General features: G+C 43.9%; 4 protein-coding genes across 7 annotated transcripts in view; all 4 read left to right on the top strand.

The window, feature by feature from the left end:
* LOC130415926 (F-actin-uncapping protein LRRC16A) overlaps window positions 1-6,129 on the top strand; it is a 35,093-nt gene extending 28,964 nt beyond the window's left edge. The window contains exons 25-39 of one of the 3 annotated variants that reach the window (XM_056741944.1): window positions 282-380; window positions 483-611; window positions 742-879; window positions 967-1,142; window positions 1,234-1,321; window positions 1,406-1,522; window positions 1,681-1,744; window positions 3,428-3,642; window positions 3,823-3,932; window positions 4,014-4,332; window positions 4,706-4,754; window positions 4,958-5,131; window positions 5,248-5,364; window positions 5,445-5,582; window positions 5,708-6,129. In XM_056741944.1, the coding sequence (XP_056597922.1) occupies window positions 282-380; window positions 483-611; window positions 742-879; window positions 967-1,142; window positions 1,234-1,321; window positions 1,406-1,522; window positions 1,681-1,744; window positions 3,428-3,642; window positions 3,823-3,932; window positions 4,014-4,332; window positions 4,706-4,754; window positions 4,958-5,131; window positions 5,248-5,364; window positions 5,445-5,582; window positions 5,708-5,793 (2,019 nt within the window). In that variant the 3' untranslated portion in view covers window positions 5,794-6,129. Of the gene's footprint in view, window positions 1-281; window positions 381-482; window positions 612-741; window positions 880-966; window positions 1,143-1,233; window positions 1,322-1,405; window positions 1,523-1,680; window positions 1,745-3,427; window positions 3,643-3,822; window positions 3,933-4,013; window positions 4,333-4,705; window positions 4,755-4,957; window positions 5,132-5,208; window positions 5,365-5,444; window positions 5,583-5,707 lie in introns of all 3 variants that reach the window. The other 2 variants (XM_056741943.1, XM_056741941.1) reach the window with 2 other exon arrangements.
* A 2,248-nt stretch (window positions 6,130-8,377) lies between these two features.
* On the top strand, window positions 8,378-11,599 carry LOC130415772 (secretagogin-like). Its single transcript, XM_056741703.1, has 11 exons — window positions 8,378-8,699; window positions 8,782-8,840; window positions 9,339-9,425; window positions 9,666-9,755; window positions 9,998-10,054; window positions 10,150-10,227; window positions 10,342-10,397; window positions 10,498-10,543; window positions 10,617-10,676; window positions 10,773-10,841; window positions 11,274-11,599. The coding sequence occupies exons 1-11, from the start codon at window positions 8,642-8,644 to the stop codon at window positions 11,400-11,402; spliced, it is 789 nt and encodes a 262-aa protein (XP_056597681.1). The 5' UTR covers window positions 8,378-8,641; the 3' UTR covers window positions 11,403-11,599.
* Window positions 11,600-12,042: 443 nt separating this feature from the next.
* Window positions 12,043-15,881, top strand: tatdn1 (TatD DNase domain containing 1). The gene is made up of 12 exons (XM_056741325.1): window positions 12,043-12,561; window positions 12,917-12,982; window positions 13,057-13,106; window positions 13,189-13,252; window positions 13,959-14,102; window positions 14,192-14,234; window positions 14,352-14,437; window positions 14,531-14,571; window positions 14,654-14,730; window positions 14,815-14,885; window positions 14,959-15,085; window positions 15,730-15,881. The coding sequence occupies exons 1-12, from the start codon at window positions 12,474-12,476 to the stop codon at window positions 15,833-15,835; spliced, it is 963 nt and encodes a 320-aa protein (XP_056597303.1). The 5' UTR covers window positions 12,043-12,473; the 3' UTR covers window positions 15,836-15,881.
* Window positions 15,882-16,025: 144 nt separating this feature from the next.
* rnf139 (ring finger protein 139) lies at window positions 16,026-20,348 on the top strand. 2 transcript variants are annotated; one of them, XM_056741675.1, is made up of 2 exons: window positions 16,026-16,153; window positions 18,158-20,348. In XM_056741675.1, the coding sequence occupies exons 1-2, from the start codon at window positions 16,147-16,149 to the stop codon at window positions 19,996-19,998; spliced, it is 1,848 nt and encodes a 615-aa protein (XP_056597653.1). In that variant the 5' UTR covers window positions 16,026-16,146; the 3' UTR covers window positions 19,999-20,348. The 2 variants fall into 2 exon arrangements, with proteins under 2 accessions (XP_056597653.1, XP_056597652.1); XM_056741674.1 differs by lacking the exon at window positions 16,026-16,153 and adding an exon at window positions 17,506-17,831.
* The last annotated feature ends 829 nt before the right edge of the window (window positions 20,349-21,177 follow it).

Here is a 21,177-nt window from a genome sequence, read left to right as displayed (position 1 = left end):
AACACTCACAGACACACAACAAACACTCACACACACACTCACAGACACACAACAAACACTCACAAACACACTCACAGACACTCAACAAACACACAACAAACACTCACAGAAACACAACAAACACTCACAGACACACAACAAACACTCACACACACACTCAACAAACACAAAACAAACACTCACAGAAACACAACAAACACCCTACTTTTATTTCTACACTAAAAAGATTTTTATTTCATAACAGTAACATGGAAATGACTGGTGTGTGTGTGTGTGTGTAGATGGAGCAGTATCTGTTGAGGAATCATGAGAGCAGGAGATATCTGCAGGAACAAGCGTTCAGACTACAGCAGGGCATCGTCACCAGTACAACACAACAGGTGTGTGTGTGTGTGTCTGTGTGTGTGTTTGTGTTTGTGGAGTCATGTGGCTATCAGACCACGATATCTTAACCCTGTGTGTGTGTGTGTGTGTGTGTGTAGTCGATTGGTCAGTTGTGTGTGCAGGTTCAGGATCAGTTAAACTCTCTTTGCTTCAGTAAGAGTGACAGAGTTCAACAGGACATGAAGACAGCAGAGAAACTCCTGAGAGATGCCAAGAGCTCCAGAACAGTGAGACACACACGCACACACACACACTGTGTACAGGATGTTGACATGATGACACAGGATGCCTGATGTTGTTATTTCTGTGTGTCTGTGTGTGTGTGTGTGTGTGTGTGTGTGTGTGTGTTTTTTTTAGCTGTTGTGGAGTGTGTATCACCTGCGGTCCGGTGGGTGTGTTATGGACTCTTCAGCAGGTGTGTGTGTTCAGCAGGTGCAAGAGAAACTTTGTGCAGTAGCAGCAGAGATCAGTGCTCTCATACAACAACAACTGCAGGTACACAAACACACACACACAGTAAAATTATGACACTTACAAAACTCTATACAGATTCAATGTTTCTCTTTCTGTGTGTGTATTTAGAGTTTGTTTGTGTCAATGTTGGACACAGCAGAGAGTGTGTGTCCGCATGTCATGCAGAAGTCAGGTTTGCGTGATGATGTTTTGAGCATCAGTAAAGAGAGGATGAGTGTACCGCAAGACTTCATCACATCCACACTGCTGGAGCAGTCAGCCATCGACATCATCAACAAGATCAGGTGACATCACCACCACCAGACCATACCACACACTCTAACACAAACCCTCAACACAACTCATAACATCTGTGTGTGTTTGTGAGTGTTTCAGTGAGGTGAAGTTCAACATGGCGTCGTGTCTCTCTGATAACATCACTGAAGAAATCTTACAGTCTCTCTCTTGCTCTCAACACACACTGGTGAGATTTACACAACACACACATCACACTCACTGGATGAATTTAGTGTAAACGTTTGTGTGTGTGTGTGTGTGTGTGTGTCAGGCTGGGCATTTGAGCTGTGGAGAGAAGCCTCCACTGACACATCAGACCTCACAGGAAAGAGACGTTCTAGATAAGAGAGAAACACACACAGAAAACCTGACACTCCCCCAAACACAGGTACACACACACACGCACACACACACACACACACACACACACACACACACACACATACACATGTAATGTTACAGGAGTATAACCACAACTCCTCATCAATGTATCATCTGTGTGTGTGTGTGTGTGTGTGTGTGTGTGTGTGTGTGTGTGTGTTTTAGACTCATGAGGTGAAGAGGAGAACAGTTTACAGCAGAATGTTCAGACCTGTGTCTGCTGCCTTCAGTAAATCACACACATCTCACTCTTATCTCTTAATCTCACACACATCTCACTCTTATTCTCACACACATCTCACTCTTATCTCTTATTCTCACACACATCTCACTCTTATCTCTTATTCTCACACACATCTCACTCTTATTCTCACAAACATCTCACTCTTATCTCTTAATCTCACACACATCTCACTCTTATTCTCACACACATCTCACTCTTATTCTCACACACATCTCACTCTTATTCTCACAAACATCTCACTCTTATCTCTTATTTTCACACACATCTCACTCTTATTCTCACAAACATCTCACTCTTATCTCTTAATCTCACACACATCTCACTCTTATTCTCACACACATCTCACTCTTATCTCTTATTCTCACACACATCTCACTCTTATCTCTTATTCTCACACACATCTCACTCTTATCTCTTATTCTCACACACATCTCACTCTTATTCTCACACACATCTCACTCTTATCTCTTATTCTCACACACATCTCACTCTTATTCTCACACACATCTCACTCTTATCTCTTATTCTCACACACATCTCACTCTTATTCTCACACACATCTCACTCTTATCTCTTAATCTCACACACATCTCACTCTTATTCTCACACACATCTCACTCTTATTCTCACAAACATCTCACTCTTATTCTCACAAACATCTCACTCTTATCTCTTAATCTCACACACATCTCACTCTTATTCTCACAAACATCTCACTCTTATCTCTTAATCTCACACACATCTCACTCTTATTCTCACACACATCTCACTCTTATTCTCACAAACATCTCACTCTTATCTCTTAATCTCACACACATCTCACTCTTATTCTCACACACATCTCACTCTTATTCTCACAAACATCTCACTCTTATCTCTTAATCTCACACACATCTCACTCTTAATCTCACACACATCTCACTCTTATCTCTTATTCTCACACACATCTCACTCTTATTCTCACACACATCTCACTCTTAATCTCACACACATCTCACTCTTATCTCTTATTCTCACACACATCTCACTCTTATCTCTTAATCTCACACACATCTCACTCTTATTCTCACACACATCTCACTCTTATTCTCACACACATCTCACTCTTATCTCTTAATCTCACACACATCTCACTCTTATTCTCACACACATCTCACTCTTATTCTCACAAACATCTCACTCTTATCTCTTAATCTCACACACATCTCACTCTTAATCTCACACACATCTCACTCTTATTCTCACAAACATCTCACTCTTATCTCTTAATCTCACACACATCTCACTCTTATTCTCACACACATCTCACTCTTATTCTCACAAACATCTCACTCTTATCTCTTATTCTCACACACATCTCACTCTTATTCTCACACACATCTCACTCTTATTCTCACACACATCTCACTCTTATTCTCACACACATCTCACTCTTATTCTCACACACATCTCACTCTTATCTCTTAATCTCACACACATCTCACTCTTATTCTCACACACATCTCACTCTTATTCTCACACACATCTCACTCTTATTCTCACAAACATCTCACTCTTATTCTCACACACATCTCACTCTTTACCTCACACTCACTTTATTTCTTTGTCTGATGTTTTTGGTTATTATTGATGGTTGTTTGAGTGTATCTGATGGTTTTTATTTATCAGATCTGGAGTTTGATGTGAGTAAGGCATTAGAGGAAGTGTCCATGTATGTTGATGACATGCCCCCGCCCCCACTCATGTCACCTGTGGAGGAGGGGCTTCATCTGCCTCAGCTTGAGTGTTTCAGTGACCTCCCCACAGTAGACACACCCGCTCTTCAACATGTCACCAAAACCAGACCACGACGTACCAAGAGAGCCAAAGCCAGTAGAGCAACCGTAAGACATGAGCAATACACACACTCACACACCAAACATACATTTCCAAAAGGAAATAAAACTGACACAACAGAGAAAGTCAATGTTTCCACCATAGAAATGAAAGTGTTTCTGAACTCAAAGTCTTGTTTTATTGAACACGATGTTTAGAATCATCATACTGTTTATTTTATGTCTCAGCCAATCAGCAGAGCCGCCACACAGGAAGTAGATCAGGGTGTCACTGTACATCTGCTGGATGAAGGAGTGCCAGAGTTTTTCTTCAAAAAGGTCATAAACATCGGAGAAAAGTGAGTATCAGAAATCTGCTGAAGGAGTGGTTGCGTTTTTACTGTCGATTCACGTTCACCTGTGTGTTGTCCTGTATATAGAGCGTTAGGGTCAGATGTGGAAGGCACGAGTCCTCTCATCAAACCTCACTCATCTACTAAATCCACACCCACCAGCCCCACCTTTAGCACCACGACAACAGCAACCATCTCCATTGCAACAGCAGAAACAAACCACACACCCCCTGAGCCCATCCCGACACCTGAAGACAGTTGTATTCCCGCAGCATCTGAGGTGAAAGGTCACATGCAGGAGGGGGTTAAACGTGAGGGTCAGCTGATCAGAGGTCATGTGGGGGTACAGGTGCTGGGAGGTGAAATGCTGATGGAGATACGAGCTAAACAAGAGAAACGCAAGAAAGTGAGACAAACACAAACACACACACAGTATCTGTGAGATGAACTCGTGACATCATCATCTTCTAATAAAATCTGACACATCAGATGTTGATTTTGTGGTAATCTGTGTGAATATTTCCTCTTGACAGCAATAAAACATCATGAACATCAGATTTGATGTATAGATTATATGATCAGTGAGAGACACAGATGTTTCAACATACACACACATACACATCACACCTTCTGCTGTTTGTCTAAATCCTCTCAGTGAATCACACACACAAACATGCACACAAACACAGTTCAGCATCTGTGTGTGTGTCAGTAAATGAAGGATTTCAGGAGGTTGATGTTTGTGTGTGTGTAATCTGTTGTGTTGTGAACACACACAGGCTGGTGTTTCTCCATCTGTGGAACCTAAAACTGAACATCACACTGAAGGTAAATTCCCTTTTTTGTGTGTGTGTGTGTGCGCGTGCATGCGTGTGTGTGTGTGCGTGCGTTTGTGTGTGTGCGCAAGTGAGTGTGTGAGAGTGTGTGTGTGTGCCTGTGTGTGTGCCTGTGTGTGTGCCTGTGTGTGTGCCAGTGTGTGCGTGTGTGTGTGTGTGTGTGAGTGTGTGTCTGACTGCATCTCTGTTCTTCAGCAGCAAAAAATCAGGAACACACAACAGCAGAAATCCAGAGAGAGCCCAGAGCACAACTCAAACCCACACCAGAACAGACACACATACACACACCTGCAAAGGGCGGTTCGAGACCTCAGTCCTGCAGTTCTGAAGTGGTCTGGATCAATTCTTCTGGGTCTCAGGAGTCCAGCAGTGAGTCACACACACGCACAACCACACACACACATGTGAAATCCGACTGACGCTTGTTATTGTCTTCTTTTGTAAAGCCCCTCCTCCTTTGGATGACATCACATATATCTCAACAGGAGACTCCTCCCCTGCTCTGGCAGCCCCACCCTTCTGCCAGTGGGTGTCTGACACTGAGTGGGCGGAGCTTAGCCCTGTCACTCACGGCACAAAGGGTGGAGACTTATCTGATACCTGTGAGTAAATCATTTCTGAAGAAAATAACAAAACACTCGGCTCGGTTCCTAACATGATGATTGTTGTGTTGTGTTTCCAGCTAGTGTTGTTGTGTTAGAGACAGACACACACACAAACACAAAGGCTGTGGTGAGGTCAGTATCTTGTGTTCACTCAAGAACCGACCCAGACGAAGACACAGCTGATCGACAGCGAACCAAGTCCCTCCCCTCAGCAGGTCTGACCAATCACAGCTCTTAAATTCACCTGTTTGTGATTGTAACAAACATGATCAGAGTACAACCAATCTATAACCTGCTGTAACCGTTTGTATGTGCATGTGTGTTTTTGTGTGTGTTTCAGATGGACTGTTGAGCACATCAGATTCTGCTGCTGCTTCAGGATTCACTTCAGAGAATCACAACACTGATTCACACACTAGCAGCTGAACACATCACACACACACACACACACACACACACACACACATACACACACACATACACACACGTTTGAGCATGTTTTGATGACATGAATTCACTCAATGCAATCTATGTCCTGTGACTCTACTGGTCTGATCTCTGACCCTTACCTTATAATAATCTACTAAACCCTTAAACCAGGTCTTGACCCTCCACCACCTCTTGTCTTAATGATGTCACCTCAGTTTATTATCTGAATGTGAATAAAAGGAAATTTGTTTAAAATCTGCTCTTCAGACCCCGTTGACTATCATTTTCCTTTCAGGAATGTAAAGAAACTTTGTTTCTTTGTGCTCTCTTAATTTTAGTCAGGTGAGTTTTTTATATATTTAAAGAGATAGTTTGGCTATAAATTAGAAATCTTCAATCATTTCTTGCATCCTCATGTCATTTTAAACCTGTATGAGTTTCTTTCTTCTTTAGAACACAAAAGATATTATTATATAAAAGATATTTTGAAGAATGTTGATTAATCAGACTACACTGAAACCAGTCGACGTCCTTTGTATGAACACATAACCACTGAGACATTTCTCAAAATATCTCCTGTTGTGTTGCACTGAAGAAAGAGTGTGTGTCTCTGGTTATGTGTGTGTGTGTCTCTGGTGATGTTTGTGTGCATGGGTGTGTGTGCGGGTCTCTGGTTATGAGTGTGTGGGTGTGTGTTTGTTTGCATGGGTGTGTGTCTCTGATGATGTGTACATGTGTGTGTCTCTGGTGATGTGTCTGTGGTGATGTGTGTGTGTTTTAAAAAACCAAAAAAATAAAGCTAAGCGCTGGACCCGATGGAATCCCTGCAGAGGTTTTCAAACATGGAGGATACATCCTCACGCGTCGTCTGCACCTTCTGATTCAAAACATCTGGGAACATGGGACCCTCCCACAGGACTGGAAGGATGCTAACATTGTTGTCATATACAAGCAGAAAGGAGACACAGCAGTCTGCGGCAACAGCCGCGGGATATCTCTTCTCTCCATCGCAGGGAAAGTACTGACCAAGATCATGCTCAGCAGACTAGTTGAGCACATCTCGGAAGCTGTGCTTCCGAAAACGCAGTGTGGCTTCTGGAAGACCAGATCCACGACAGACATGGTTTTTGTCTTGAGGCAGCTGCTGGAGAAGAGCCGAGAACAACACAAAGATCTCTACATAGCCTTCATTGATCTCAGCAAAGCCTTTGACACCATCAACCGTGAGCTGCTCTCGAAACACCTCTCCAAAATTGGGGTACCACCCAAGTTTCTCAGCATCCTACAGCAGCTGCATGACAGGATGCAAGCCAGAGTGCTCATGGGAGAACTCCAATAAGAGTCTTTTGGGGTAAACGTTGGGGTGAAGCAAGGCTGTGTCTTGGCTCCGATGCTCTTTAACATCCTCCTCTCTGCCATCACCTGCCTCTTCCACCGTGTCCTGGGACATGAAGACGGTGTCCATGTGGAGTACCGACTTGACGGAAGCCTTGATGACTGTGCAGTCTTAGCCCACAGCCCGGACTCTATGCAGTACGCCCTTAACACAATATCCAGTCCGTACCAATCTTTCGGCCTACAGGTTAACACTCAAAAACCGAGGTCATGTTTTATCTCACCACCCCCGTTCCCATACCCCCCAGTTTTCATATAAAGGGCGTTCCACTTAAATCAGTGGACCACTTCACTTACCTCGGCTCCACTCTGTCTTCAAACAGCTCCCTTGACACAGAAATACATACCTGGATAAACAAAGCTTCATCATCTTTTGGACGCTTATGCAGCAGGGTTTTTGAAAATTGTAACTTGAAGGTCAGTACCAAGGTTGCTATTTACAACACTGTCTCTCCACTCTGCTTTATGGGGCAGAGCCATGGACCCTATACCGCCAGCACATCATCAACCTAGAGGCCTTCCATATTCGCTGCTTACAGAAGATCCTTAGTTGTCCTGGAGTCCCCCATACAGTTATCCTCAGCAACACTGACTCAATCTGTATGGAAGCAGCTGTGGCCAAAAAACATCTGCGTTGGATAGGGCACACCATACGCATGCCTGAACATCGCCTGCCCCGCCAAGTCCTCTACAGTCAACTAGTGGGTGCTAAACGCTCCGCTGGAGGCCAAAAGCTTTGTTTTAAGGACTATACCAGGGACCTCCTAAAGCGAGCAAACATCCCCCCAACGCAGCTAGAAACTCTGGCACTTAACAGATCAGCCTGGCAGGCCACCTGTGCCACTGCGGTCTCTCAAATACACCAAACCAACCAAGACCAACGATCCATGAGGCGAATCAAGCGACACCAACGGGCGGCTGGTACCTCCCTGGTATCTGGTTTCCCCTGGTCCATCTGCGGTCGATTGTGCGGCTCAAGCATCGGACTTTACGCCCATGAGAAGTGGCACCAGCGGCAAGGTTGCTGAACTCCCACCCCCCACCCCCATCCCTGGAGCAAGCATCATCATCGAATACGATGGACAGCTAAGAGTGTTTTGTCTCTGGTGTGTGTCTCTGGTGAAGTGTCTGTGTGCGTGTGTGTCTCTGGTGTGTGTGTGTCTCTGGTGATGTGTCTGTGTGCGTGTGTGTCTCTGGTGATGTGTCTGTGGTGATGTGTGTGTGTTTTGTCTCTGGTGTGTGTCTCTGGTGAAGTGTCTGTGTGCGTGTGTGTCTCTGGTGATGTCTGTGTGCGTGTGTGTCTCTGGTGATGTCTGTGTGCGTGTGTGTCTCTGGTGATGTCTGTGTGCGTGTGTGTCTCTTGTGATGTGTGTGTGTGTCTCTGGTTATGTGTGGTGTGACGTGATGTGGTGGTGATGCTGACACAGATGTGTTGTAGTTGGTCTCAGTCATGGAGTGTGTGAGCGCCGCTCTGTTCCTGCAGCTGTGGACACAGTTTGATAAAGACGGTGAGTTTCTTCTGTTATTACTGTGAGAACACAGACAGACGCTCAGACTGATCTCAGATCTGATGACTTTCTTCAACTACAGATGATGGATTCATCGATGAGATAAAACTGGAGGAGTTCTTACGCCTTGTGATGAAGACTGTAAGTACAGAAGTGACATCATCATCATTCAGATTATTAACAGTAGAGTGACGTGTGATCTGTTATCACAGTGTGTGTCAGGATGAGTGTATACAATGTGTGTAGTGTATAACCACTGAGAGAAGCGTGACAAACTGTGTCAAAAACACATATTTCATCATGTCAAATGTATCATAGTTTTGTTAAAAAGTATTTTACAGAAATGTCACATTGGTTTAATAATTTGTAAATATAATGGCATATATGTTATTAAAAGACAGATTCATAGTTATTTTTGTTTAAGTTAAACTGCCCCTCTCTAAATGATATGCAGCATCTGAGAATTTTCTGAGAATAACGACCCTTGGAATGTCCCGACTGGCCAATCAGAATCAAGCATTCAAATTAGCCTGTGTAATAATTAGCGTAATAACACAACCTAAGAGTGATGAGTCTTTGTGTACTTTGAGAGGCTGTTGTTTTATTCACACATCATGAGATCGATGTTTGTGATCATAGTCGGATGTGTCTGAGGTGCAGAAAATGAAAGAGAAGGTTGTGAGAAGTTGTGACATCACAGCAGATGGACGTCTTCACATGGAGCAGGTGACCGCTCAACCGCTTCATCTACACAACCAATACAAAACAAACCAACAAAAAATAACTTCAAACATTACAAATGATCAACACAAGCTTAAAGTTCTTATGATGAGCACAGCTGTTGTTGATGTTTATTTGAAAGTGTTTTGTTTTGAGTAACTTATTGATCATCCGTATAAAACAACAGAAGAAGAATCTGTGGCGCTGTGTGTGTTGTGTGTGTGTGTGTGTGTGTTTGTGTTTCAGGTGTCCGGCGCTCTTTTGCCCAAGCAGGAGAACTTTCTCCTGATGTTCCGCAGAGAAACGCCGCTGGATAACAGTGTGGAGTTCATGAGGGTCAGACACACACGAACACACACACACACACACACAAACAAACATAAAAACACAAACACATGCACACACACAAACGCACACACACATATGCGCACACAAAAACAAACACAATAATACACGCACAAATGCACACCAACAAACACACATGTGCACACACAAACAAACGCAAAAATACACACGCACAAATGCACACAAACACACACAGGTGCTGGACGATGAGTCTCATGTTGGTCTCCTCACAGATCTGGCGTCTCTATGACTCTGACAGCAGCGGATACATTTCTGCTATAGAGCTGAAGGTGATGTCACTTCCTGTATTGTGTCGTGTCAATCCTTAACGTGATCGATGGGTGGTGTGTTTTGTAGTCTGATGTGTCTGTTGTGTTGTTGTCAGAGTTTCCTGCAGGATCTCCTCCATCAGCATGACAAACATATCTCCACAGACAAACTGCAGGAGTACACTGATACCATGGTAACGTCAAACCATCCTCCGCTGCCATAGCAACATCTCTGATACACACAGAACTGATGATGATCAGCAGATCAGAATCAAACGAACACAAACTGTGGGATTGTGTTTCTGTAGATGGAGGCGTTTGATACGAATCAGGACGGACGTTTGGATCTGAATGATCTGGCGAGGTGACTCTGAACACATTCATCATGTCTGAGTCTGACTGTTTCCTGTGATGTAATAAACGCTGGTGTGGTCTTCTGTGTGCGTGCGCTTGTGTGTGTGTAGGATCCTGGCCCTGAAGGAGAACTTTTTGCTCAAGTTTCAGATGGAGGTGAGTTGAGATGATGTTATGTGAGGTCAAGTGTGATGATGTTGTTTATTGTTGTGTGTTGTGTGTTTTTCAGGCCTGCAGTCTGGAGGATCGCAGGAGAGACTTTGAGAAGATTTTTGCTCATTATGACATGGTAAGAGATGAAGTGAAATGTGCTGAGGATGAGATGAGACATGATGCTTGACTCTGACCGTGTGTGTGTGTGTGTGTGTGTGTGTGTGTGTGTCAGAGTAACACAGGGGCGCTGGAAGGCCCAGAGGTGGATGGTTTTGTTAAAGACATGATGGAGTTAGTGAAGGTAAAGGTGATGGCATACGTCTGCATCTCTTATTTCCACATCAATACTTCTGAGCGATGAATCATATACATGAAGAGTTTGGTTCCTAATTGAGAGGTTTTTTATTGTGCATTCCAATTGATGTCAATCAAACTGCAGTTGGTTTGTGTTGATTTAAGCCATAATAACTAAAAAAATACAGCTGACTAACACAATAAAAAACATGATTTCTGAATAATCTCATTTTGGAACCAAACTCTTCGTATATTACATGATTGTGTCAACAATATTTTCAGAAAAAGGTTATTGAAGTGCATTCTGGGATTGCCTTTAGAAGTATACTTGTGAAGTGTTGGTCATATTTCAGTGTCATTTCATTGGCTGGTGTTGCTGAAAGCTTTCTGATGGTCTGTGTAAAGTACTGACTGCAGGTCATCTGATGTTGTTTTGAAGCCCAGTCTCAGCGGATCAGACCTGGACAAGTTCAAACAGGTTCTTCTGGGTCACTGTGACATCAATGGAGATGGAAAGATCCAGAAGAACGAGCTGGCGCTGTGTCTGGGACTGAAACTCAATCTCTGAATCCTGCACAGTAACCTCGTGATGACACCGCCTGTGTTCTCTCTGTGTTCATTCTGTGCTGTTTAAGTGCAACACAAACACAAATGATGTGTAAACACTACGTGAGGAATAGATGTGATGTGATGTGATGATATGTGAACAAATATAAAGTGTCTGATCAATCATTCTATTGCTTAATAAATGTTGTGCATTTCACAGACATGTCTAAGGATTCCATGTGTTTATTGTGTGTGTGTGTGTGTGTGTGTGTGTGTGAGACAGATGTGTGCTCACTGGTTTGTGATAACAGTAATGACAGTAATTAGTGTCCTCTCTTGTGTGTGTGTCTTATTAGTGTCACTCTTACGTCACAGAAGGGGCGTGTGTGTGTGGGGGGGGGGGGTGTGTCAGGTGATAATTAATCAAAGACAGATCAACCGGAGGCAACAGCTCAGATGGGAAATAATGGCCTTCTTTCTTAATATACAGACTTTATAGATTTTAGTCTTAAGAAGAGCCATAACTGTGGTCATGTATATGTTTTGGAAAACATCGTAATCTACATGTATGATGTGATCAAAACGTGTCATTACGGTAAATGTGTGGGTTAGTGCGCATCCTCATCTGTTATTATGGTGTTTGTGTTTCCGGCCCTCTGAGGCGCAAATCTTACACGCTTCCGTGCATTCTATTTTTAGAACGGTGTTTGTATTACCAAAACGTTTTAAATAAAAAAGTAAACTAGATGAAGTGTATTAATAGACAGAATACGCTACGGAAATCTCTACGTAAAGAGTCGGAGTCATCACACTGGTAATCATAAACGACTGTGATTGGTCCATCTCGAGTAGCGATTAGATTATTAACAGCCACATCGTGACTGAGCCGTTTATATGTCGATTCAGCAGCGGCCTACACAATTGTTTACCCGAATAATAACACGGAGAAACTCAAATAGAAATCATATAAAGTACGTAGTGACGAGAAAACATATTACAACTATTATTGAATCCCATCATTGACGATGAGCAGCGTGAAGCCCCGCCCCCCTTTTCACTCTGTCTGTGTGACAGTGGTGTGCGCGCGTGTCTTATGTTTATGAACACGTTGAGAAGAGCGCGCACGCTTTATTTTCCTCCCGCTGCGGCAAAAATCACGATGACAAACTTTAAATTTATAGGTGAGCAGAAACATGTCTTCTTTATTTACTAAACCGTGTCATTGATCGTGAGTTTAAGTGTTTTGTATGAGAAATGTCACACGCACCGGTGTGATGAGGTGTTATGTCTTCATGTCACTGTAAATGAATCCAGTAACTGACAGTAGTATCAGTATATTAAACATCATGTTATTACCCGTCGGGTTCTGTGAGGGAATGTGACACCTCTGTGATTCACCTCCTTCACCGTTGTAGACTTCTGTTTGAAATGGCCAGTGCCACATGCATGAAGTTATTGGCTGATTTACTTTTGTCACTGTGTGCGTGCGCGTGTGTGTGCGTGCGTGCGCGCGCGTGTGTGTGTGTGTGTGTTCAGATATTGGCATTAATCTGACAGATGCCATGTTCAGAGGAATCTACAGAGGAGCTCAGAAACACGAAGGTAAAATCACAGTTAATGATGTGAGCATGTGATTCATCTTCTGTAATAACATCATTGTGTGTTTGGTGTCATAGATGATTTTCCACAGATCATTGAGAGAGCACTGAAGGTCGGAGTGCAAAAGGTCAGAAAAGGTCACGATTCACCAGTTATATTTGTCTGAATGACAGAATTATGTCTAAAAACATTGTGATGTTTTCTTGTAGTTCATCATCACTGGAGGAAACCTGCAGGACAGCAGAGACGCCGTCACGCTCGCACACACCAGAGGTTCACACATCTGGATACACACATTCATCAATTATAGAGAACATATTAATCCCACATAATCAAGTACATTTCATAGAAAGAGAGTATCCACAACGCATTGTGCTTAATGTGACCTTCCAGTGCCAATGTGACCAAAGCTTGATGTAATACTGATGATGATCAACCTGATTCTGCTACAATAACAGTGTGTATATCCTGGAGGGGACCTAAACCTGAATACACACAAACACATGAGGACTCGTGTTGAGGTCCTAATGGGCAAAAAAGCTTATAAATCTAGAATTTTACTAAACCTAAAAATGCAAAACGTTTTCTATGATCTTTAATGTTAGGGGATAAAATATTTAGTTTGTACAGTTTAAAAATCATTACGTCTATGGTCTGTCCCCAGGGACATAACAAACCAGTGTTCACATGACATTATGAGGATGTACAGTCCTTACACTGTGGTGTTTATTCATGTGTTTGGCCACGCCCCTACATGATGAGGACATGCTGATGTCCTTGTAATTCAAATGTAAAATAAACATACTAAAATGTTTTATTGAAAATGTAAAAGTGCAGAAAATTTTAATGATTCTTAGGGTTAAGGGATAGAATATACACTTTGTGCACTATAACATGCACTGCATCTATGGGTTGTCCCAGTAAACCACCAATACCAGCATGTGTGTGTGCGCGTGTGTGTGTGTGTGCGCGTGTACAGGTGAGTTTTACAGTACGGTTGGCTGTCACCCGACGCGCTGCACTGAGTTTGAAGAGCAGGACTCAGATCAGTACCTGACATCTCTCAGAGATGTGATGATCAGTAACAGACAGAAGGTGGTCGCTGTAGGAGAATGTGGTCTGGGTAACTCAGCACTTCACAATCACACACCTGTCTTCTCATCTCATTGCGCGTTTATTTCATAAGATTGTTTCTTCTTCAAAACTTCACAGATTTCGATCGCTTACAATTTTGTCCTAAAGAAACTCAACTCAAGTGAGTTTTATGTAACGCTCTTGATTTTCGATCAACAGATGATGTTCAGTGTGAATGAGATGAATAAAGTTACAACAAAGAGGACAGATAAAGTGTGTCATCTCATCTCTGTCACAGATACTTTGAGAAACAGTTTGATTTGGCGGAAGAGAGTCGATTACCCATGTTCCTCCACTGCAGAAACGCCCACCGGGAATTCTTGGGTATGACTCAGTTTGTGTGGAGCGTTTATGTTGTGTGTTTTGTAAATGAACCATGTCTCTCTCTCTCTCTCTCTCTCTCTCTCTCTCTCACAGACATTATGAAGAGAAACAGAGACAGATGTGTTGGTGGAGTGGTGAGTGAGATCTTTAATCATTTGATCCTTCACTATAACATCTGTTGTGTTTCTCATTTGTGTTTTCTGGATTGTTTCTCAGGTTCACTCGTTCGACGGGAGCCAGCAGGACGCGGCGGCTTTGATTGATCTGGATCTTTATATCGGAATTAACGGCTGGTGAGATTATGGCCTCGATTCATCCACACATTTATAAAACTTCAGATGAGTTTTGACTTTTCTGAGAATATGTCTCTGCTTTAGTTCTTTGAAGACTGCAGAAAATCTGGAGGCGATGAAGTCCATTCCGTCAGACAGACTAATGATTGAAACGGGTTGAGTAAAAACTCTCTTGTCTCAGTTCAGACGTGATCTTCTGCTGTCATACTAATGTCATGTTTTCTGCAGATGCTCCGTGGTGTGCCATCAAAAACACTCATGCAGGAGCAAAACACGTCCAAACCCTGTTTCCTACTAAGAAGAAATGGGAGCCGGGACATTGTCTGAAAGACCGGAATGAGCCGTGTCACATTGTGTACGTCCTGAAAGTCTCTGCTGTGTTAGTACACACCGCATCTGTGATAGAATCACTGACACATCACACGCCTAATGAACAGCGTTTATAAATAGTTAACTATAAATGTTGAATATTTTTGGTGTCTGTGAGTCTAAACCGGGCAGTTTACCGTCAGTAAATACAGCTGGGGTCTTGGAACCCCCAGGGGGCCTCTAGAAGGTCAGGTCCCCTGGAAAAATGATAAAAGTCCACAGTTTTTATCTGCTTTTTTTACTATTGATTGTTTCCAGAATTGTTTATATTTGAATCTTTCTAGTGAGTTTTTCTCACCTTTTTTGGTACTCAAAGTGAAATTGTTGCCGTTATGTGTTATTTTTATAATATCCTATTTACTATTTATGTAAAAAATTTGAAACGTTTCTTTACAAAGAAAATGTATAGATTGATATATATTTTAGAAAAGGGGGTCCCTCACAAAGGATTAATCATATTTGGGGGTCCATGGCATCATAAAGTTTGAAACCCCCTGCTCTACAGGACAAGACTAGATGAAATTCAGATGTAGCTCATCTGATCATTAATATGTTTCAACTAGAGTTAGATGTTGAAATAATTAAATATAAATGAATGAATGTTGTTGTTTCTTTGGATGTGTATTTCAGTCAAGTCCTAGAAGTGATGGCCGCTGTGAGAGATGAAGATCCACAGGATTTAGCCGACACCATTTACAACAACACCAAGAGACTGTTCTTCCACCACAGAACTTAATCAGAAACCTTTTCTATTTGAATAAACATCACAATTATTCAGCTTCTATGTGCTTATTCTTAATCTTTAATTGAAACAATAGAAAAACCAGCAAAAGCACGAGCAAAGGCAGCGATTCAGAACGGTTTTTTCATAGGAGATGAACGATAAAACATTGACAGCCAATCAAATCTATTCAGCGCTCGCGCATTTAAAGAGGCAGACGACATTATGGAAAAGATCATCGCCGAGGTCCAGAAACACCCGCCACTGTATGACACAACAAACCCTCTTTTTAAGAAAACTGGAAAACAATTGGTTCAACTCTTGTAATGAATGGTGAGTATGAGAGACAGTAACCAGTAAAAGTACATTTACATTTAGTCATTTTGCAGACGCTTTTATCCAAAGCGACTTACAGTGCACTTATTACAGGGACAATCCCCCTGGAGCAACATGGAGTAAAGTGTCTTGCTCAAGGACACACTGGTGGTGTAACATTAAATCACCTCAGGAAGACTAACTAGGCGCTAAAATTGTCTTGCGTCCTGCAAAGTTAGATGCATGTTTGGACTGTTAAAGATTCACTGTTTAGACGCATTTGAAACCAGCACGCTGACGACATCTATTGGTTAAACAACAGAATGTTCAATAAACAAATCGGTTCCTAAAATTGATACCGATTCATGCGAAAGTATGAATATAATTTGCTCTCAAAAGACAAAAGTTCACTCAGCAGCGTAACTTCTCTCGTGTTTGAAGGATTTCATTGACTTGATTTTTTTAGAGTTTATGTGAAACGTAAAGCAGCAGCAGGTCGTCAATATCCATCTTGACTGCATAACAAAACCGTTATCGTCCGCAAATATAGGTAAAGTTCCAGTTAGGGTTATAGCTTGAACGCCCCTTTATATATATTCTGCATCTTGTACATAGTTTTTGTATATTGTGATAATAAAAGAAGAAGCTGCGTTCAGACACCTCGGAATTACGATAATTCCCACCTCAACCAGGAATTTATTTCTGAGCGCGCTGTTTTAATGCCAATAATTACCTTAAACGCGTTACTAAATCATTAGTACGACGGCGTTTTAGTGCCACGAACTAAAGTCGAAGATATAAACTCGTCGTAAAACGTATTTTGTTGTGAATGTTGTATTTTAAGAGTTTAAGTTATGTTTAAGCACGTCATCTGAACCAGTGAGTTAGTTCGTAGTTCTACGCAAGGCCTTGCAAACACCAGCAGTCATTTTTAAAACCTCTTTAGTTCACATTTGTACATTTTTATAAATCTTTAAGGATTGTGGCTTTTATAAGCTTGATGTAACCAGATTGTTTTAATATTTCAATGTTTGCTTCAGTTTATCATTTGAATCCATATGCCACAAAGCGGTGAAGTACTTTAACCAAATCCTCCACATCCATTGTTTCTAGCAATTCTGTGATTTTTCTCAAAATATTACGAGTTTAATCTTGTATTACTACGAGTTCATTCTCGAAACATTTCGACTTTATTCTCGAAATCTTGAATTTTCTTTTTTTTACGAGGCACTAAAACGCCGCCGTACATTGGTAACATTATGTTCAAATCATGTCAATAATAAACTTTATTGTTACTAAATCCAGACGCATTTTTCCGCGTTGTCAATTCTGGGATGGTCAAACTCTGGTTCACACTCCAACACAGTAGGTGGCGAAAATGCTCCTTTACGTTGATGCTACCCATCATAAAACCGAAAAAAGAAGAAGAAGCTGTCACTTCCGCGTTCCTCTCGTAGCAACAGCATCAGAGCCAAAATGGCGTCCGGCGGAGATCCTGCGTGACACCGAACCGAGTCACAGGCTGAAAGCAGCGGTTTCCGCGACAGCAGCGACGGCATGGCCTCAGCTCACGGGCGGCTGGGTCAGCAGATTCTGGCCGTGCTCGATGTGGCTCTGCGGGTCCCGAGCATCTTTATCATTGACGCCATCTTTAACTCGAACTCTGATCCCGGGAGCGCGCTCCTCCGAGCCTTAGGTGAGTCTGGACCGACCGACCGACCGCTGTGTTTCAGGTTCGGTTCGTTCACGTTTCTATTGTCACGTCACAGAAAACGAGCTTATATCCACGAACCGAACACGCAGCTCGACGTGAGACTCACGAGCTGTCAAAACTCCCACTGACAGCTCATCATAGTTTCCACACTGGTTTATTCATCCTGTTGATTATGATTATAATCTTGAATAATACACATGTAAACTGCTTTTTCTTTTCTGTATGAGTGATTGTGTTGTGATAAATTTAGATTTTTATGATGTGAAATAAAGAGATTAAAGTGTTTTCATCCTGTTTTCGTTTTTCAGGGGTTCTGGTGTCCGCCGTGGTTCTGGTTTTGTCTCAGAAATCTCTGTTCAGGTTCTACTCTCTCTTCTCGGCCATTATGTTGGGAGCGGCGTCGGTTCTGGTGAATTACTACGGCACGTCTCACGCGGACACGTACGGCACTTACCACGCGGCAGCACTGGGCTTGGGACGGGTGCCGCTCAACGGTCCAACGCTGTGGCTGGGACTGGCGCTGCTGCAGTTGCTCTTCGGATTGGGATACGTGGCGCTTCTCAACGTGCCGCCGGCGTGCGCTGCCCTCGTGGTCCTGGACGTCACGGCCCCCCTGTGGGGACTGGTCATGGATTTCCCGGCGGACGTTAGGCGGACGGTTGCAGCGGTCTCCGGGCTGCTGCTGGCGGCGCACGCGGCGGCCAGCCTCCTGCTGAGACTCAAGCGCTTCTATTACTCGTGCCGCTACGTTCACCTGCTGCTGCGGCACATGTACCGCATCTATGGCCTGCAGCTGCTGCTGGAGGACACCTGGAAGCGCATCCGCTTCCCTGACATCCTCCGTGTCTTCTGGCTGACACGCGTGATGGCGCAGGCCGTGGTGCTGGTGTACGTGGTGAGGGCGGTGCGGTCGGAGAGCGGCCTGCAGCTCACATGGGACGTGTTCTGGGACCTGTTCAGCAACCTGATCATCAGCGGCTGCGACTCCACGCTCACCGTGCTGGGCATGAGCGCCGTCATTTCGTCTCTGGCTCACTACCTGGGCCTGAGCATCTTAGCCTTCATCGGCTCCACTGAAGAGGAGGACAAGAGGCTGGGCTTCGTGGCGCCCGTGCTATTCTTCATCCTGGCCCTGCAGACGGGTCTGAGCGGGCTGGACCCCGCCGAGCGCCTGGTGCGCCTCAGCCGCAACATGTGCCTTCTGCTCACCGCCATCCTGCACTTCATCCACGGCATGACGGACCCGGTGCTCATGTCGCTGGGCGCTTCGCACGTGTCCTCAGCCCGCCGGCACCTGCCCGTGCTGCTGGTGTCGGCGCTGCTGTTCGCGCTGCCCGTGCTGCTCAGTCACGAGTTGTGGCGGCGCTTCGTGCTCAACACCTGGCTGTTCGCTGTCACCGCCTTCTGCGTGGAGCTCTGCCTGAAGGTACTGGTGTCGCTCACCGTCTACGGCCTCTTCATGATTGACGGGTTCTACAACGTGTTGTGGGAGAAGCTGGACGATCACGTCTACTACGTCCGCTCAGCCGGCAACATCATTGAGTTTGTCTTCGGTGTGATCATGTTCGGGAACGGCGCCTACACCATGATGTTCGAGTCGGGCAGCAAGATCCGGGCCTGCATGATGTGCCTGCACGCCTACTTCAACATCTACCTGCAGGCCAAGAACGGCTGGAAGACCTTCATAAACCGGCGGACGGCAGTCAAAAAGATCAACTCGCTGCCCGAGGTCAAAGGGGCTCAGCTCCGGGACATCGAGGACGTCTGCGCCATCTGCTACCAGGAGTTCGGCGCCTCGGCTCGCATCACCCCCTGCCACCACTACTTCCACGCGCTCTGCCTCCGCAAGTGGCTGTACATCCAGGACACGTGTCCCATGTGCCATCAGCGCGTCTACGTGGAGGAGGACGCCCGCGAGCACACCGCATTCTTCAACAACAATGGCTACGCCGCTCCGGGCCAGGAGCGGGCCGAGGACGTGGACGGGCCGGACGCTCCGGAGGTGGCCGAGCCGGGAGGGGCGGAGCCTGAAAACCAACTCTTGGAGGACAACGACAGTATCGAGTACGACGAGGAGGAGTGGGGCACGCAGCCCGGCGTCACGCACATGGAGGAGGAGTACATGGACGATGACACCGACTCTAATTGACCCACCACCGCCGCTCACATTTCAGGATCAGGGATGTTGCTTTAGTGACGTCTTGGCGTTGGTTCAAGGGCTGAGACGCTTGTATTCGTGCTACAGAGCTACTGTACCTCGACATGATCACTACTGGTCTCTTGTGTGACCTTCCTGCTAATTGTGTACGTTATTGTACATGTCATTAATGATCGACAGCTCTCATTATCACATACACTGTGCTTCTTATTTTACAGCTCTTCTGTCTCAGACGGGTTTCTTGTGATTGTTTGATTTGGGCTGAAATGATTGACAATGATTGGATGTACATAAATAATCAGCCTTAGTTCTTGCGTCAATAAAGTGATTAGCTAAATCCATGTTGTGAAGTAATTGATTCTTTATACGTCTTATAGTTGTTTACAGTCGCCTTCAAACGTTTGGAATCACTGTGAAACTGCGTTCAATTCATCAGGATTTATAGTGAATGTTTACAGCTGTTCTTTTGATATTCACATGTGTGGTGATATGACAAGAGCGTCATTTTTATTTGTATGATCCTTATTTCATGTGTGGTTGGTTTTGTGGATCTCATCTCTGATGTTTCTCCTCTGTGCCGTCAGTGTAACACACGCTTCCCTGCGCTCACGGATGCTGTGCCATTACACAACACAATTCCTATACATTATAAATACACATTTGAGTTAAAACACACAGTTCTAGTGTGACTAGTGCTTTTGGAAGTATTTGTGGTGAATCGAGGGATGCTCTGTGTAACTGGTTCAAATAAATATTTCTCTGTGATTCCAAACATTTGAATGTAAAATTCTCTGCAAAAAAAGTTTACTCAAGTGTGCCATAGTATACTCCTTTTAAACTGTCTTTCTAACAAAGTACATTTACAAATGCTTTGTACATAAACAATAAATTACCTTTTTTGGAGGGTGGTGTTAATGAAACATGTCCCAGGATCTCATATGAAAACATGTCAGATTAAACACGTCATGCACACATTCAGGTTGATTTTTCAGTGTGTATATAAACTCTTTTAAACAATAATGTTGTTAAGTCAAAATCAAACCTTACAAAGTCGTCCGTGTGAAGATCTCATAGACAGATCAATGAACAGTCACGTGAGACAGAAAGAAGCAATGAAGGACCGGTGATTTTTCACACAAATGTCCGGACGCAAGTTTCGATGGGGACACA

This window comes from Triplophysa dalaica, chromosome 25 (genome assembly GCF_015846415.1).
Source record: "Triplophysa dalaica isolate WHDGS20190420 chromosome 25, ASM1584641v1, whole genome shotgun sequence".
NCBI lineage: Eukaryota > Metazoa > Chordata > Actinopteri > Cypriniformes > Nemacheilidae > Triplophysa > Triplophysa dalaica.
This window is presented reverse-complemented; position numbering and strand designations above follow the sequence as displayed.

What these genes read in the sequence shown, in the direction of transcription:
- tatdn1 (XM_056741325.1), top strand. Translation starts at nt 12,474, where the DNA reads ATGTTTATGAACACGTTGAGAAGAGCGCGCACGCTTTATTTTCCTCCC. An exon ending in GACAAACTTTAAATTTATAG is followed by an intron (nt 12,562 to 12,916) that starts GTGAGCAGAAAC and finishes GTGTGTGTTCAG; the next exon opens with ATATTGGCATTAATCTGACA. An exon ending in TGAAGGTCGGAGTGCAAAAG is followed by an intron (nt 13,107 to 13,188) that starts GTCAGAAAAGGT and finishes GTTTTCTTGTAG; the next exon opens with TTCATCATCACTGGAGGAAA.
- rnf139 (XM_056741674.1), top strand. Translation starts at nt 17,693, where the DNA reads ATGGCCTCAGCTCACGGGCGGCTGGGTCAGCAGATTCTGGCCGTGCTC. An exon ending in CGCGCTCCTCCGAGCCTTAG is followed by an intron (nt 17,832 to 18,157) that starts GTGAGTCTGGAC and finishes TTCGTTTTTCAG; the next exon opens with GGGTTCTGGTGTCCGCCGTG.
- LOC130415772 (XM_056741703.1), top strand. Translation starts at nt 8,642, where the DNA reads ATGGAGTGTGTGAGCGCCGCTCTGTTCCTGCAGCTGTGGACACAGTTT. An exon ending in GACGTCTTCACATGGAGCAG is followed by an intron (nt 9,426 to 9,665) that starts GTGACCGCTCAA and finishes TTTGTGTTTCAG; the next exon opens with GTGTCCGGCGCTCTTTTGCC. An exon ending in ACAGTGTGGAGTTCATGAGG is followed by an intron (nt 9,756 to 9,997) that starts GTCAGACACACA and finishes GTCTCCTCACAG; the next exon opens with ATCTGGCGTCTCTATGACTC.